Below are 18,600 nucleotides of genomic sequence, written 5' to 3'. Positions count from 1 at the left end.
GAAAACTTACATGATGCAGCTTATCTGTCACGTTTTGCGCGCTCTCATCCGCTGCGAAAGCTGGTGTTTTGATGAAGGCCCGATGTAACGTTTCTAAACCCTCTCTACCCCGCCTCTCCCTCTCCAGATCTTGCCTAATCAGGTGCAGCACTCTCACCAGCGACTGCTTCCGTCGCTCGCGGTTCATCGCCAGCGTGACATGTTCTGCGTAAAAGTCCGGCAGCAACTGTTCTGCGTTCGTCACATCGTTACTGTCCATTCGACGTACGAGATTCTTCAAAACTTCAAGATCTTGCGATACATTGCAGCTACGCACGGGGGTTAGCAGGCGATCGGCGCTCTGAAAATAAAGCATTACATATATCATATATTCAGCGCATCCTAAAAATCGTCCTAAATTTCCTAGAAATCATGTGTGAAACAAAATATTTGAAAGGTTCTTGTTTTTAAAAAATAAGAATATATAAATAAAAATATATATATTTTTATACCCTGAATTTTATTTTATCTTTATCTAGGTAATTTCAAGATTATCTAAGCACAACACAGTCAACCTCTATTTCGCCCTTATTCTCTCATGCATTACCTGCTGCAGTCGCGGCGCGAACGCTTGCAAATGCGTCAAGTACACATTGGCGAAGTCCTTCAGGGCGCTCAGTCGCTCCTCCTCGAGCAACTCCATCTGCTTCGCGCCTTTTCTTACTGTGTTCTCGTACTCCAGTCTGGCTCTCTCGGCCCTCACGCTCACCGTATAAAACTCCGTGTCTGCGCGACGCGACGAGTCTTCAGCTTTACGCCGTCTGGTCTCCAGCTTATTCACTTCTTTCTCCGTCATTTGGTGATTCGACAATTTATTGTTACTCTGCTGGCTCTGACTGATGGTCTGCAACCGCGCCAGGTCCTGCAGCCTCTCGTTCTCTCGCGCGCTCGCAAAACTCTGTTTCTTACTTTTTGCCGCAATCCCGCGCCATTCCTGGAGCGATTTGGACGCTTTGTCCACTGAATTCTCGATGGTCTTCCTCGATCGGCCTTGCGTCTCCGCTACACCCACCTGTGCACAAGATGCGTGTCATCCTCTCATTTTTCATTTTATAATGGGAAGATCTTATAATTCAATCGATTATTCCATTCATTTAATTTTTAATATTGTTTTTATGGATATGATCCCAGCGTTGTTACGTAAGCACGATCGCGCGTACATAGTGACGCCAGTCTTTCCCTCCTTTTGCGACACGACGCGTAATAATTATCTTGGAGAGACTTACTCTAAGCGGTTTGGCGAGCTGCTCGCTGAGCGCGATGCCCCATAGCCGATGGGCTTCCGCGGCAGCCTCCATCTCCTCGCCGACACACCTCCATGCCTCGTTCACGCCTCCGTTGCTATTACCACCTGCATTACGAAAGACGCGCAATCCGTTTATTAGACATGATCTTATTTTCTCTCTTTCGAATGCCGCCCATCTCGCAATATTGATATCATCGATATCTTTGAAGCGCTCTCGATGAAATAATAGCGCAACCAAGAAAAAAAAAGAAACTGATTTCATGGCAAAGTGTTTTTTTTATAAATAAAAATAATAATAAGTTCTCACTTTTCTTTCACTAGAAATATATATATTAATAAATTTTCAATTTAAGATAAAATAAAAAAATTTGCAACATATGTCAATAAATTATGAAATTCTCGTTAAAAAAAAAAATCTCGCATCTAAACCTGAATATTTTCCAGTATTATAATTTTATTATCATTATTACTACGTGTAATTATCAATCAATTATCAATGAAATAGATGCGAAATTATCGTAAAACTGATGGTTGACAATTACCTTGATCCTTGGCGCAGGCCTTTGTCAACTTGTTGCTGAGCTTACTGAGTCCCTTCGCATAAGTAGCTTCCAATTCGGCTCTGAAAATGTACATATATTCGCATTTTTTTCATGGAAGAATCATGTTTGCACGAGAGACGAAAGGTAAAGAACCGAATACCTTTCATGAAGAATCGACGCCAAGTCTTTGCAGAAGTCGCCTCCTTGTTTGATGTATCTTCGCACATCCTCGAAACCTCCCTGTCCTCCCTGCACATAACGAGAAAAAGTTAAAAAATGTTGCACAACGACGAAATAACAATAAACAACCAAAGTTTATATTTCATGGTGTACTTGAATAAAAACAAACAAACTTTAAAGCGCCTTCTATCGTAAAATAAGGATTTTACGATACACTTGTTATTTCACGCGATATTTCTAATTACATAGATGAATGGCTAAGATAGATATTCTACAAGCTATGAGATCTCACAAAAATCTCTTTATAACTCATCATTAAATAGAAAGCTTCATTTCAAAATTCAAAGGGAGAAACTTTATATGCGTGCAATAAAATTTCAAGCAGAGTGTTATTTCTAAATATTCGATAATAAAAGAGAGTCGTAAAATGTACGGGGTAAATATCGATTTGCATTCGATTTTATCACACACATCTGCATACAATGTGAATAACAATATATTATATATGACGATGATAATAATAGGGACAGAAAGAGAGAGAGAGCTATGATAATGATGAAAACAACAGAATTATATATGTATGTTAAAGGCAATTTCTCTCTTTCTCTCTCTCTCCTTCTTTCTCGTAGATTTTTAAATGTTCAGATAATATCTTAAAGAAAACTGTTGTCCCATTTCATCTACAAGTGACAAAAATACAGCTCATTCGATTCTACGCTTGAATGCCCTTTGCCTGCGAGGAGACGCATAAGTTAGCGGTAACCACGCATCGTGGCCCATCAGATACAACATTACCAGCGCATCGTACCGAATTATAGGATGATTTCTTACCTACGAATCACATTTCCAATCACGTGTTTTACTCAAGCTTATGTAGAAATATAATTCGACGAGATGCTTAAATTTTTACGTCAGAAGAATAGAATTTTATAACAAGTAAATTCCGCGAGAGAAATGTGAAAAAAATAAAAAATATGCAACTAAAAATTTAAGATTAAAATAAAATCTTTGAAAGCTCTTTTTGTAAGAGATTAATCAATGTAACATTAATTTTGTCAATTAAAAAATATATATAATTATTGTCAAATTAAAAGTAACCTAACGCAAGGTGTTTTATTATATTTCGCCGCTTATAATCGTGTCTGCTTATATTTTTTTCTCCCTATAGCACGTAAAGTGTTTTAGTCACAGTGGAAGGCCGGGCATATGTCATTATCCATCCACTCATCCAGTCGTTCGCCTCTCATTGCTGTTACGTGTTGGCTTAGCTTTCTTGTATATTTATTGCACGATGTTATCGCAAACGGTACTTACAAACGGTACTAATCTTTTGTTTACAAAGTACACAAGTTATAAAAGCAAATTGTGCGAAAAATATTATAGATTTATGTAACATACAAATTGTGAACAGAGCATTTTTATCTCTTTATTAAGCCATTTAAAAAAGGTTTTTAAAGGTAACGCGTTTTGTCTTTACAAAATAAAATTTAAATAAATATATTATTATAATATATTTTATTTTAGAGAAAGAGACATTTTATTTCAAACGAATAACAAGAAATCAACATTATGTTGATTAATATTTTTGAATGACCATGAGATTATAAATGAATATTGACATTATAAATTTTAGAATTATTGAGTTTTATTTTAAAGTTTTATACTTCCTAAAAAAAAAAAAAAAAAAATGAACGTTTTGACAGAAACACTTATTCGAGAAATTTTCAGATTTTAAACGGCAAGAGTGGATCGCGGACTAATTTTTTTGCAGTCATCGCGTGTTTTTTTCTGATCCCATGAACGTGCGTGAAAGTCGATATCGGGTATCCGTGAAATTACTAATTAGACACGACAATGTTAAAGACGGCGAACCGGTTTGTTGAGTAAAGTCGCAAAATTTTGAGGTAGAGATCACATCGAGCAAAAGAGAATGTCGTAAAAGACTATTCCATCTCAAATATAAACACGCCTTTATTTATTATTTTTTCGCACCTATGTATTACTAGATCCTTTTGTATTTTAATGCACGGATGCTAACTTCGATTCGATCGCGTTGCCCGGAAACTGGGGAAAGGAAGCTCTCCCTCTCGCCGAGAAGGCCTCGTCCCGGAAGCCACCGAGGAACGATAAAATCGCGAAACATCGGTTATAATGGAAAAGGCTTTTGTTCACGCGCGATAAACACGTTCCCGCGACTATCGGATATCGTGTTTCTTTTCGTTTGACGTGCAAGCAAAGGTGACTGGTGTTCAATCCTGAATTAAAGCTTAATCATAACCCGAGGTGATCGGTGAAAGTAAGCATTAAACTTGATGGGCCTCGAGGGAAGTTGAAGTGCCAATTAACTCGGACATATATGTGTATAGGCGAAGTCGCGATAAACTCTGATATGATACGCGAAACATATCTGTAGAACTGTAGCGAGAGAAAATGGAATAGTTTAGTATAAATTTTAGTCCTCGGGTCCAACAAATAATGTTGAAGACTGTACTGACTATATAGCCCTGTAAAAACTTATATAAAAATATATAAAACCTTATATAAAACTTATATAAAAATTGGGAATGTAGTTACATATATATGATTCATAATCACATAATGATAATAAATCGAAGGATATTTTTAAAACGTGAAAAATAAAAGGCGAGCATATTGATATCTAAATGAGTTTCGGAATATAGTGTTTCGTTCGCTATAGTTTTATCACGCATAATAGGCTACACAATTTTTCGTTTTCGCGCAGATATTTCTCTGGGTGGGAAAAGGAGCAGATTACATCGTCGCGAACTCGACATTTGATCATCGTGCGTAATATCGCATTATGTAATATCGGAATGTAGTGGCTGCCGAGGAGATATTTTACATTTTCGTCTCGCGCGCGTCAAGTTACATAAGAATCGACCGAAGTCGCAAAAATTACTATATAGCCCTGTAAAAACTTATATAAAAATATATAAAACCTTATATAAAACTTATATAAAAATTGGGAATGTAGTTACATATATATGATTCATAATCACATAATGATAATAAATCGAAGGATATTTTTAAAACGTGAAAAATAAAAGGCGAGCATATTGATATCTAAATGAGTTTCGGAATATAGTGTTTCGTTCGCTATAGTTTTATCACGCATAATAGGCTACACAATTTTTCGTTTTCGCGCAGATATTTCTCTGGGTGGGAAAAGGAGCAGATTACATCGTCGCGAACTCGACATTTGATCATCGTGCGTAATATCGCATTATGTAATATCGGAATGTAGTGGCTGCCGAGGAGATATTTTACATTTTCGTCTCGCGCGCGTCAAGTTACATAAGAATCGACCGAAGTCGCAAAAATTGGGGGATTGGGAATAAAATTCGGATTTCTATATTACGACACTTCCTGAGCTTTAGAGTGTTGCGTGCAACGCAATCGATATCATGCCTACGCATCTCTCTCGACGAACTTTGAGCTTGCAGACAGTACGATAACTGGAAACCACGTGTGCCTTCAAGCATCGTAATCTAGACCTTTAAACTATTTTTATCATCAATAAAAGAGCCTGTATATTTGGATAATTTTTGTATTTTATCTCACAGCACTCATTTATTCTATCATTTAATAAATTTAATTTATAAATTATCGTGAAAGATCGAAAACATCTTGAAATGTGAAAGCAATCAACATACGCTTTGCAAGCGAAAAATTAATAATTTTTTCAATCCGAGATAAATATATTGACTTGCACAGAAAAATATCTTCGATGTATAAAACGTTACAGTAAATGATTCCTTTTTTGTAGCACATTTAATCATCCATTAAGATTCACTGATCAATCGGTATCAATTTTGCAAATATTTGTACGCGAATTTTTTCCGCAAATTTTGTTATCGTTGAAATGTCGTTATCTAAAAGAAGAAATTCGAAGAAACGTCTGTGCCATCGATTCTCGAGTGATAAAAAGATGCATCTCTAAAAATGTTTACACAATCGCAGTTAAGGTTGATTGATTTTAGAATATCTAAACAAGTTCGTAATACAAAAAAAAAAAAAAAAAAATCCGGAATGATCAAAATTCCCAACAAATATCCCTGGTAAATAACAATATTTCATTTGCTGACATAAATTATGCATACGATTTTTTCAGCATGAATCTTGCGAGTTGTTTCTGTACATTTTTCTCGCAATCGGAACTAGGAAAAAATCGCATATCGCGAATATTGTTACACGACTCGATCTGACAGGTTTGATTTCGAATTATACGGGTGTGGTTTGTTTCGCAAAACTCGAAGACTCTTATCACGACTGCTTTCTCTCTCTACGTATACATGTACATGTGTTGTGCGTGTATGTTAATTTATTTTATGTATTTTTTTTTCATTTATCGATAGGATATACGATATATTCATAGAACGTTCGATTTTATCGAACACATTTTTGCTATCAATGACTCTGGACGATATTGAGAATCGAGAGAATTGCCAACAAGATTCCAATCTGATAACTCGTGTTTGATAAATAAGGGCGAGATATCTTCGACGATAATCTTCTCCATGAATCGTAATAGTTATCTTTTTATCTCCGCGCGAAAGGAAAGCTTTTTATATATAGAATGAATCATTTTATTCTGTAAACATTCGTAATTTTCACTGTAATTGTTAAATATTATCAATTTCGATAAACACTTGTATTAACATTACTCATCGTACACGCTGTGCGTGTTTAAAGTCGTCCGATAAACATTTAGCAAGCTTTTCATTTGTTAATAAAGATTACAAAAGTTATTCAGGTTAAATACACTTTTGAGAAACGTCATGCTAAAATTTATACGGCCACTCATTATAAAAAAAAATGATCGAATAATCGATGCAGGGCGTGTCAAGCGTAGTGGACATGGTCTATTTGTAACGCGAATGACAGAGCAACTTTCTACGGATTCGGTCTAAATTTTACCGAAAGTGGACTCTGTCAACATTTCGCGACGACGTTAACGTAATCGCGATTGCATCTGCATATAAAAAGAAAAAATAAACAAAAAGGAATTGCACACGATATATCTCAGTCAAATGATAGCTACCGAGATATCCGCAATTGAAAGAGATCTCAACTTCTGGATCAGTTTTATCGAGCGTGTCCTGAACGTAATAATTCACTGTGAAAAATCGTTTTGCCACTGTACCTGATAAAACTGAATGCGTTTTAATATTAATTAAAATAAATTTATGCGCGCGCGAGATTTATGTATATTCGAGATACGGAGCGAAAGTTTGTAATCGAATTGACTGGCGATCGAATTAATAAAATGTTACGGAAATAGAGGTAAAATTCTCCTATTTAATGATTAGAGACGCATCTAATCTAATCTCGGTATCCTTCGTTATAACATAACACCGTACTTATCCATCGGCACGTATCAGGTCGACAGTAGTAATTAAATGCGTAATCGATGCCTGCTCGTACGACAGATTCGCCTTTCAACTATGCTATATCAGGCCAATCTTCGCTCATTATATTAGCATTTAATATATAATCTCGCGTAAAATACACTCCATGTGAATCATGTAAATAAATATAATTTTGCGTGTTACATTTTATGCTGCTTATATAGAAATCAAGTAAAGAACGCGTGCTCTTTTCCCTATTCATCATCCTAGATAAGAACTGGTGCGAAATAAAAATTCGCATTGATGGAGGTTTCTCGCGTTGCCAATGATCCTTTAATCCAAACGCATAAATACGCCGTTACGGCGACAAAAGTATCTCGAATATTTCGCGAGTAGCGGTCGAAATAAGTTGGCGATTATTATCAATTCACACGGGACTCGAAAGGTTAATCGATACGCCTATTCACGGTGCGTCGATGACGGCAAACGGGTGTGCGCTTGCAACAGGTGGTTTATTGCCATTCGCTTCAATGGAACAGGTGCGCCGCCAGTCAACGACCAGTCGATGACCATCGAATCTATTACAGAGCATGAATCCACACAAGGCGATCTAATATTCTCTCGAAATATTAATCGATCTATATTTAAATTAATTATATCGTGTGGTTGTATAAAACGACTTCGCTCTTTTATTGTAACTCATATAAACATTAATTTGTACATGTCTATCTTATTTTGAATGCGCCGAGATGTGTATACACATATCAGCCGCTCGTTTTGACATGTATGTGTCGACCGTTTAAATGCGGATGAGTCTGCTACACATATCCTTCGCTAATGCAAGGCAACGCGTGCGAATTTCCCGAATGGGACTTCCCTTTTATCTTTCGCCGTATCGGCGAGAGTTCATCTATATTTATCGCTAAACAAAGAAACTTTCATCGCCACGACGAGCGGTTTCTTTGTCTTCTGCAAAAGACTATTATAGCTCATCAAATCGCGTGCTAATTTAATATTAAAAATAATGTACGACGATACTCATGTCTCAATTCTTTTAATTCAGAGTAATTATATTAACAAAATTTGAGAGTGAGTCTCAGAAATATTTAATTAATGACGGAAGACAATTAAATTTTTGTTAAAAAAGTTTGATATCTAGAAATAAAATCCCTCCCAAAGAGGCGTTCTATATGTTCATTTATGATAAACAATGCGCACATAATATATAGCGCGTTTCTAATAGATGGAAAATTTAGAGAAAATAAGTAGAAAATCGAGTTAAATCTAACTATACGATCACGCTTCTGATGCATCGAAAATATATTCCTAAATTGGCAATTATATCTCTTTCATCGTCCTCGTGTATCTTCTTATAAACGTGCGAACACAAGAGCGATTATAACGCGTAACTCTTTTACAAGAGCGAGATCGGTATGAATAACGACGAGCGTACATGCGTTCCGAGAGACTTGTTCGCAAACCGCACACCGTCGGAATATTTAACGAATCTCGCTATTCTCTCTCTCCTTTCCCTTTTACCGGCAATATATACTACTTCCTCCACGTTTAGCCTTCTCGCGGAGAAATCGCGGAGGTCGCGAAGACAAACGCCCGCCTGTCTTTCATTCGCCGCTGTTAATGCACATGCGGCACTTTCCATCGCGCTTAATTTCGCACACGTTGGCAAAATATACCTGAATAGAAATTTTCTCTCTTTTTCTTCCTCGTTTTTGTTCGCGTCGCTCATTCCCTTTCGTTTTTCTGTCGAAGGCGTTGTGTCAACGATTGGGAAATTGCACAGATAAGAATGCATTTTACGTGACGATTAGTAGCGGTAGTAATTTTTTACGACGATTCCTACAAAGTTAAAACCCCCTAATATACACGAATCGTAAGAGCTTGTCATAAGAAATATACCAAATATATCGGACGACAATTAACGATCGTGTGACAGTAATTGTCACACGTCAATCAGAGTGCGTTGGCGATAAAATTGCCCGCAAGAAATATAAGCGTGTCTCTCTAATTTGTCTGTTCTGCTCTCGACAAAACCGACACACGATTCCATTTACGATGTTTCACGTCCTTGACGGATTCATACATCACGTATAGCGTAAAATTAACAACGGAGAAACTCGCGATGACCCTCATGCTACGCTATCGAGGCATCTGCGGTCGAATGCAACTGCAGTCAAGGTGCAGAGCGCAATCTTTTCCATTCTCCAGGGCCACGGGTCTCTAAGCACGCTTTGTACGTGTACAATTACGAGAGGCACACACGTGGAAGGCGGTCAAGCGTCACGTACATATATCTATGCATGCGTCGGTGTGTGTGTGTATGCGCGAAACAAAGTCGACTATTTTCTCCGCACAACTTTCCCACACTTTCCATGCTTTGCTTCTGCGATGCTTTGAGGCGCGCGCTCCGTGTGCCTGACTTGGCGCCATTTCTCCGGGACAGCCGATAAATCTCTCGATCGGACGAGCGGTCTCTCTTGTAAAATTTCGACTCGGGGAAAGTGGACGCAAACTGGGAAACGAACGAGTGATATATCTTTGCTGTCATTCGTGTGTTAATTATACATTTGTAACTTATTAATTAAAGATTGCGAAATTTTCGAAGCACTCTCTCTCCGTATCTTTGAAGATTCATATCTGTTAAGTTTTTTTTTTTTTTCAGAGCTACATGTAGAGCTCTCCAAAGAAAATATAGACACTATCGAAACTAATTTCAATTAATTTATCACTAAATTTACTTAAAGTCTTTTCTTTTTTGTCAAACTTTTATCAGAACAAATTTTAAAAGATTGAAAGTACGAAATCTATATGCTAATATTTGTCGAAGAAATTTCAGTTTTCCAAGAATAATCAGCGGAGATCAGTATTTCAGAAAAAAAAATCTTTAATGCTTAGATTCACATTCGAACATGACATAATGTGACCTTTAGTAAATTGACAAAAAGCATTCTAAACATGCCAGAATATGCTGTAATAGTGAAAGCGATTTCCAGCGTAAAAAATGTCATCGAGCGAAAAAAAAAGCGCATGGGAATTTAGTTTCTAACTACACGGATGTCGCTTATTTATCGCGCGCGCATCTCGTAAAGTCTCGTCGAAATGGCTACCCGCTTTGTGTCTGCTATAAAATATCCGTGGAAACGCGGTAATTTTGTGTAGACAGCCAATAAGGAGCGCGTTGCGCAAATAGTGGCGATAAAGGTCCACACGTCGCTTGACACGCGGACAATTTTTTTTGATAAGATGTTCCTAAGATGTTCTGGACGGATAATAGACGCTTTAATAATAAAAACTAAAAAAATTTATAAAATTACGATACATTTAAAAATCAATGTCATGAATCTCTTAATCAAGGGGAGATGTATTTTGCTATAAAATTTGCAAATAATATAATAAAATAAATAAAAAAAAAAATAATTATATCTGATAGCGTATTTCCAGAAACGATTAGACATTTTTAAGTTTCTATTCCACCTACAGTTCACGCTAGATAGTCATAATTTTTGCATATCTTTCTTGTTCAGAATTTAAGAATGAATTGAGATTAAAGGAAATGAGCGGAATAGATATGCAGTGGCATAAAACGTCATTCAATATTGATGTGTGAGTCACGAATTCTCGAGTGTCGTATTTCAATAAAGTGTCGGATTCATTGTTTGTAAACGAACTTCATTTGATTTGCGTAAATCATCGAGATATACATAGACATTTTTCAAGAAATAAAAAAATTATCGCGTATATAATTTTCACCCTTTTACTACAGCTTTTAATCATCTATGGCGAAGATTGTTCTTGATTTTTATTAAAGTCCTTCGAGCGATTACTTTTATGATCTTATACGACATGGTTTTTAACGATCTCGATGTTAACCTAAATGAACTGTAAAGCTCATTGAATGAATCGTAAAGCTCATTCGGCCTCATTCATTACGACATTACAAGTGCGACTTTTAAATAACTCCCACATGTGGACTACTTAACAAGAATAATCGCGAAATAGAATATTTAATTAACGATGCAGCAAGAGATTCAAAGGGCAATGCCGCGAAGAAGATATGCTAAAAATGAACTTTAAACACGCTGTAAATAAATATCAAAAATCTTTCTATCAAATATAGAAATGACATTAATTATATATATATATATATATATATTAAAATATAAAATGATTTTTATATATATTAATGTTTTTATATTTAACAGAGAGATTTTTAAATATATATAGTATATAATTTTCAAGTACGAATAAATAGCTTGTTCCACTATTACCAATTTTAACTGACTTATTGTTAGGATTGTTCGAATTATAATGACGTTCGGATACAACCGAGAAAAATTCGCTTTACATTTCTATTCGAACTACAGTTTACACCGACTACGCCCTTTGTTCCCACTCATTCTCGCGTGTTTTCTCTTTCTATCTAACTTTAAGAATGCGCATCACGTTCGATTGTAATGCCAATGCTGAGTGTGCGACAACTGCGCAAACACGTCAATCAGCATGCAACAGGAGGAAAGAAGTAACAAGACTTTGAGAGAGCGCAAAGTACCTCCTCGATCTCGTAGGTCTGCAGCAAATGGGTGGAGGCCATTAACCCTCTGATTGACCCGAGCATTCTCCTCTTAATCAGGCCACCTTTCCCACCGTGATCCCTCGACGTCTCACAGCCGACTTCCGCCGGCGCCATCGTCGTCGGCGTTGTCGATGACATTCTCGTCTCATCGTTCTCCACGTCCGAGCACAGCTTGTCCATGCTGAACGACACCGTTGACGACACCGGCGGCTGTAATCTTGTCCTGCTGTTCTCCAAGATGTCGTCCGAGCTCACCGTCTTCCTCTTCAAATTACCGCGCAACATTCGAGAACCGTTCGCTTTTTCCGAGTCGGGCGACGCCGATGTCGGTCTTTCCACATCGTCGGAGACATTTGCCTCCTCCGATACCGACGACAGCCCGAATTCTTCCACCCTGGTGATCGAACCGGTCTCCTGGGTACGAGCCCGCGTCAGATCGTAGAAGCCGCGCTGCTTGTTCTTGGACGTCCGCGCGAAAGTGGCATCGCCTCGCACCTTGATGCGAGAATAAATTTCCCCGATAAAAGATCGATTAAAGAAAAAGTTGGAAAAGTTCGAGTGAGAGGACTCTTTGTTTTCGTACGCGTTTTAATCGCGAGAGTATTATACAGTTCGACAAAAAGTGACTTTATTTTAAACTCACAAGAAAAAAATAATCATTTCCTATAGTTTCCTCGACGATATGATTCTAGCAGTTTTGAAAATTTTAAGAATAAAGTTGTATCAAAAAAGTCATTTCGTATAAATTCTTTATGTGAATTGATGATTAAAAAATTCGATAAAAAAATTGTGATGCAATAGAATAATTGTGTGAGACTAAAATTCTGTGGAATAAAATCTATAAAAAATAGGTTTCTCTCGATTTCTTTTTAACTATATTATCGAACTGCTTGCAACTTCGCGTTTTCTTCGCTTTCCATAAATCGAGGAATCGGAAATCATGATATTCGAAACCCATATTATGTTATTTAGCCCAACGTTGGCATCTATTACAGCCAATTGTAGGATTCTCGGGCGACGAAGCAACGAATCAGGGTGAAAGCGGAATAAATCCGTAATTTGCGAGGGTCCACTTCATACGTCGAGTCGTATACTTAACTCCTCTACAAATTATAAACTCATCCCGCTCATATACCGAATCCCTCATATATACATATATTCCGAGACAACGTCATAAACATTAGTTAAAATTGACCGATTTAAGCAAACGAATTTAATTAATTTAACGACGTCGATTATAAATTTTTGTCTACTTTCTTGACATTTTCTCTCGGTGCCCAGTTTCTCTATTCCAATGAAACACGCACAGCATAAAAATATCCTTTCGATGCATAATTTTAATTTTCATTCTACGCATGTGCTCGACCAAACGTGAACTTATAGAAAAGCAGAGAAAGTGCTAAATATGGAGGTACTAAGAATACAGAAACAAGAGACTCAGACTACGTTAAAAGCTGCATATAATGAATATTGTCGCCGAGAATCGAGCGAGTCTCAATTTTTTTTCCAAAATCTTTTATATCTCCGTTTTTCTCCGTCTATTTTAACTAATGTTTATTAATCGCGTGTCGATTCCGCGTCATTCTTTCTTTCCCGGCGCTACCTCGGGACTGAGAGCGCCGACCGCCTGCATCCTCGCGTGCCTGTTCACGATGTCGCCGATCTTGGTCCTCTCTTCTCGCAGCCAGCTGCGCATCCTGCCCCAGGCTTTGCCTAATCGCCGCTTCTGCAGCTTCATCCGCCTGCTGCGATCGGAACCGCCGCTCACCGAGCCCTCCTCGTTCGGGCATTCGGGATCAGAGTACGATCCTGACATCGACGCTATCCCAGCGTCGTAGCCATCGCTGTCGGACGCGCCGTAGCTTCTTCGGCCGGACTTGAGCGACCTGGTGGAACGTTTCGTCTGATCGCGTTGTTGTTTCTTCTTGTCAAGAGAAACGTTTGATAGCGTCATCGTCGCCTCTCCCTCTTGCGACTTGTTCAAGGGCGTGTCCTTGGCCGGCCTCGGCACGTCGTAAAGAATCGTCGGCGACGAGGATTCGACATTCGTTTCGTTATCGTCGGATTGTTCCAAGGAGACTCGACTCGGGACGGCGATCTTAGGAAGGTCGTACAGTTGATTCTCTGCCAAGTCCTTGGCCTGATCGCTCGTGTCGATCTCCAGAATGACGATCTCGTCCCCATCCTCGTGAAATTTCTCGTCGACGCGCAGAAAGCTGAAGCTGATCGTCGGCACTCCGTCGGCGTCTGTCTCTACCATTGTGGTGGCATTCAGTTCCACCGTGGCACTATGCCTCTTCCTATTCCGATTTATATCATTCATAACTGCCTCCTCGTTCTGATACAACGCTTCATTGAACGACAAGGGTCTTCCAACTGTCGTCGTATTCTTCTCCGAAGATCCGAGGACGTTCGCATCCCTCTCGAAGGAGCCAGCCTCCATATTCTTATCAATGGATCTAATTTCTGTCTCTTTCTCGCAGAACTTTTTATTCTCCTCATTTTCGATGACGTCGCGTCCCTCTTCGTGGAACTCGCGACAATGCACGATGATCGGCGCCGGGACGTCGTACCACGTCGCTGTCGCGACGCCTACAGTGCCGTTGCTCAAGGTCGAGCTCTTCGTGGGCGATCTTAGGGCTGTCAAAACGTGCCTCACCTCGTTCATCTCCGATATATAAATGTGTATATATATATATATATATATAGAACGAAGAGAGTCCTCTTCTCGGGACGTTCGATTCCGATTGCCTACAATCGATACTCCTCGAGTCTCTTTTCTTCGCTCCTTCTCTTTCTGTTTCTTTAGCTAGATCCCGTTGCGTGAAACGCTATTAAGTCGCGATCGAATCGCGACGAGCAACGGTGTAGCAAAACGTGTCTCGAAAACGCATGCCACTATTATCGCGCACGGGAAGAACGTCGTTAGTCGCGATGTCCATATATTTCCTATCCTACTTTCTCGAGCGAGGGAAAAACTTTTGATTTCCGATGTTAATTTCCTTCATAGACGAAATAATAATGATGTTAAAATCGAGTGACATACTCGCATTCGATGCGAATAATTAACGCGCGCGACACTGTTATCGAAGAATTCGTCGCAACGTTTCTCTTCCTTTACGTTAGAACTTTTCTTCATGCGATGTGTATTTTGCGTCACGTGAATATATTTTCACTTGTCGACAAAATTTTATATCACACACATTCCCTCGGCACATTTCTTTCATTTTCGCGAAATCGCTTTCGTTTATAGTCGAAGTATCATCCTACATCTTATTATAAATTTCGATCATAGTAAGAATATCGCAGAATCTCACGTTCCACAATCTCTTACGACGAGGACACTGTAATTTGCCGCATCACGCGTATCACTCATTATCACTCGGCGAGAATGACAGTGCGATGCCTCGAAATTCTTACGTCCCACATATATTTCACAGCAAGGTCTCGAGAAATTCCGCGAAACGAATCACGCTACCCTACGATCTCCCGCCTCGGACTTTCGTCTATTCCTGCACGCGATAGATTCTCTAGACATCGGCGGGAAAAGAGTCTCGATGGAACTTCGTTCCACAATCAACTCGAAGACACTGGTATGACGCGAAAGTCTGAAAAGGAGCAACACGCAATAACGACAATGACGTTTCTGCTGCGTGGAGGGGAAGGGAGGGCAATCGTGCGGAACCAATATATACGAGATAAGGAGAGAGTGACGTCGAGTAAATTTACCGCGAATATAATACGTGTCGCGCTTCGCCTTATTTACGACTCATCGGCTTAACGCTCACGTGCCTCGGAAGCGCAACGGCGTCGCGAGCGATGGAATCCTGGTGGTTCTCGGGGCGAAGAGGGGGGGGGGGGGGGAGAGATTCGATAAGCACGCGTGCAAACGACGTTTCATTCGAGCGCGACGACAGCCCGGCTATTATGTAATTACGAGGCGCCCCGCGTTCCAATTTTCGTACGAGATGAGGATAGCGTCTACATCTCTCCTTCCTCCTTGCCGTTTTTCGCGCTCTCGTTGCGCATCACGCGCGACCGCTCGACGTCACGTCGCGCACTGGATAGCGCGTCAGGCCGCGGACGACGACGAGTCTCCTTCGATGATGATCGGCCAGTTTCGCGTTAGCGAGCAAAAAGCGGCCGCCGCCTCGACGCGGGACGACGACGGCGACGCGAATTCGCGAAGTTAAATTCGCTGCGCTTTCGTGCGGAATTGCATGTAGCGTGCGTCAAACGTCAAACGTGCAAAACGTCAAACGCGCGCGTTCCTAAAAAGAACAAATATCCATTTCGAAAGACGAGGAAAAAAGGAAATGCTATCCCCCCCCCCCTTCTCGAAAGTGCGATTAATCGATATAATTTTGCTTTAAAATCCGAAGAATATATTTAGCAAATGGTAAATGTAACGGAGCTCCGAAAGCTATAGCGCGCTAATCCCGCTAAACAATAACCTCCGGTAAGTAAAGACGTAGCGATAAATATACATATATGGTATACGCGCGCGATATCGATGCCAACGTTCCTATAGTACATATTAGAAAGAATAATATTAGATATTCAAAACGTCGAGTCGAGACTCCAATGCGTTACGGTTTTTAAGGATAATCCCTGAAACGAGAGTCGGATAACGGTCGACTAATTTTCGCACCATCATCACGTGTTATTCGATCGACACATGTCCGAAATCTTTGGCTTCTATACACGTCCGTATCAGAGTGACGCGACGACTGCCGCCTGGAAGTCCGCATTATACAATCGCGACGAACAATTATGTTATATACCGTGTGTACCCCGGTATTGCGCAACCGCGCGCCGGCGTATTCGTGCTTCTTTTTACAACGGCACACGCTTCGCGATTTATTCCGAAGAATAGTCGATCCAATCTCGAATTAGCCGAGAAATCGCCCTCCTCTCTCCTCCTTCCTACAACGCGATATTATTACGCCTCGGAGAGCGATCGTCTAAGGAGATCGCACTTCGTAGTTAATAAAGGCATTGTAATATCAATTAAAATGCCATTAAATCGACTGATAAATTGGAGCTTAACTCTGTAAAATTCATGTCTCTTTAAGGATTCCTTATTTTTACTGACATTTTGTGAAATATCTGCAATAATAAGTCATGTTTATAAGATATTCATAAAAAAACAAGAGGAAAATTTATATATCTCTTGTTTGAAAATTCCTGCACGGCGATCGCTTTGCATTCCACTCTATAAAGGTGTAAAAATCGAGGCCACGCCGGCATTCTCGCTGTTGCTCGAATAAGCAACGCGGTTGTCACGAAAATAGAAACTCCGCGGACCAACGCTAATTCCTCGCGAAGAGTTGTCTTTTTAATCTCTAAATAGCCGCAGGACTTTAACCAAATTCTCTGCCGCTTTATATACAGCACTATAAATAATGAGATATACGATAATATTTTTTTATATACATAATAAAAAAAGTGTTTCATATAGAGAAAAGTTAAATATAATATATACAAAAATATAATAAAAATATTAGAAATATTAGAAATATTAGCATTAGAAATAAACAATATAAGGCAAAGTGCAATATAAAACTATAATGCATAAAAAATTTCGAGCAAATCTCCCAAACAACCTAAATTCAATCATCGCGCATTTTTTATATATCATAGATCGATCGCGATTTTGATCAGTTTTACCTTCGCGTACATGAAATGTCAAGGTTTGTCGCTACGATTTAGTGTCCTCGAAAAAGAGAGAGAGGGAGAGAGAGAGAGATTGAAATCCATCTGGTCTCACAATACTACGAGAATAATAGATGTATCAGAAAAGCCACACACACACATGTATCAGCTTCGCTCTTACTCGCAAAAATATTGATTAACACTACTACTACTTTAGGCTCGATATCGAAAAACGAAAAATTCTGCAGAATTCAAATTTCGTTCCCCGCCAATTTCCACCCCCTTCTCGTATATAACATATTCTCCCACCGATTTTCCTGAACTCCTCTCGATCGCTGTCGCACGTCGGAATCGCGGTCGGGATCTTCCGCGAGAGCTCGCGTCGCGTTACGACACTATAACAATAGTAACTGAAAACACACGGCAGGTGCACGCAGAAGAGAATGTAGTACACGCTCGTAGCGTACCACGTACGCGCCTAAAACGCGCGTACGTGCACGTAACGCTGCACCGAAGTCAACTGCGGCGCGCGGTTGCGGACCGCTCGTCGTGCTTTGCGGGAACGAGTGCGGAAACGCGTCAAGCACGCGCTGCGGGGGAGGGGAGAAGAAGAGAAAGAGAGAGAGAGAGAACCAGCATGCGTGCACCGACGTAACCCAAAAACGAACATAGAGTAGCATAGAGAGGTAGCATAGAGAGTAAATAGTTTTAAGGCGACTAAATGCGTTTCTCTCTATCTCTAGACGGGGGATTACGCCTAGTGTGTATGTATGTGTGTGTGTGTTTGTGTTTTTCTGTTCCTCGAATTATATTTAACCCGCGCCGCCCTCTTAGAGCTGATCCTCTTATCCCGCGGTTTCTCTCGCTCGTATATCCGCGTAATAACGAGAGTCGCACGTGTGTGCTTGCGTCAAATCCTATACGTCTAATAAATATGCAGAATTATTTAGATATAGAGAGATATATATATATATATAT

General features: G+C 39.6%; 1 protein-coding gene across 3 annotated transcripts in view; it reads right to left on the bottom strand.

Annotated features, from left to right (window-relative positions):
* Positions 1–18,440, bottom strand: part of LOC115241670 — a 20,250-nt gene extending 1,810 nt beyond the window's left edge. The window contains exons 1-8 of one of the 3 annotated variants that reach the window (XM_029817541.1): positions 17,932–18,440; positions 13,571–15,575; positions 11,944–12,462; positions 1,988–2,076; positions 1,828–1,907; positions 1,266–1,390; positions 587–1,051; positions 11–340 (exon numbers count right to left, since the gene is read on the bottom strand). In XM_029817541.1, coding sequence (XP_029673401.1) covers positions 11–340; positions 587–1,051; positions 1,266–1,390; positions 1,828–1,907; positions 1,988–2,076; positions 11,944–12,462; positions 13,571–14,635 — 2,673 coding nt within the window. In that variant the 5' untranslated portion in view covers positions 14,636–15,575; positions 17,932–18,440. Of the gene's footprint in view, positions 1–10; positions 341–586; positions 1,052–1,265; positions 1,391–1,827; positions 1,908–1,987; positions 2,077–11,943; positions 12,463–13,570; positions 15,783–16,618; positions 17,409–17,931 lie in introns of those variants that run through there. The other 2 variants (XM_029817542.1, XM_029817539.1) reach the window with 2 other exon arrangements.
* Between the last annotated feature and the right edge of the window lie 160 nt (positions 18,441–18,600).

This window comes from Formica exsecta, unplaced genomic scaffold (assembly GCF_003651465.1).
Source record: "Formica exsecta isolate Colony F162 unplaced genomic scaffold, ASM365146v1 scaffold501, whole genome shotgun sequence".
Classification (NCBI taxonomy): Eukaryota; Metazoa; Arthropoda; class Insecta; order Hymenoptera; family Formicidae; genus Formica; species Formica exsecta.
Note: the sequence above shows the minus strand (reverse complement) of the source record. Positions and strands in the feature narration are given on the sequence as shown.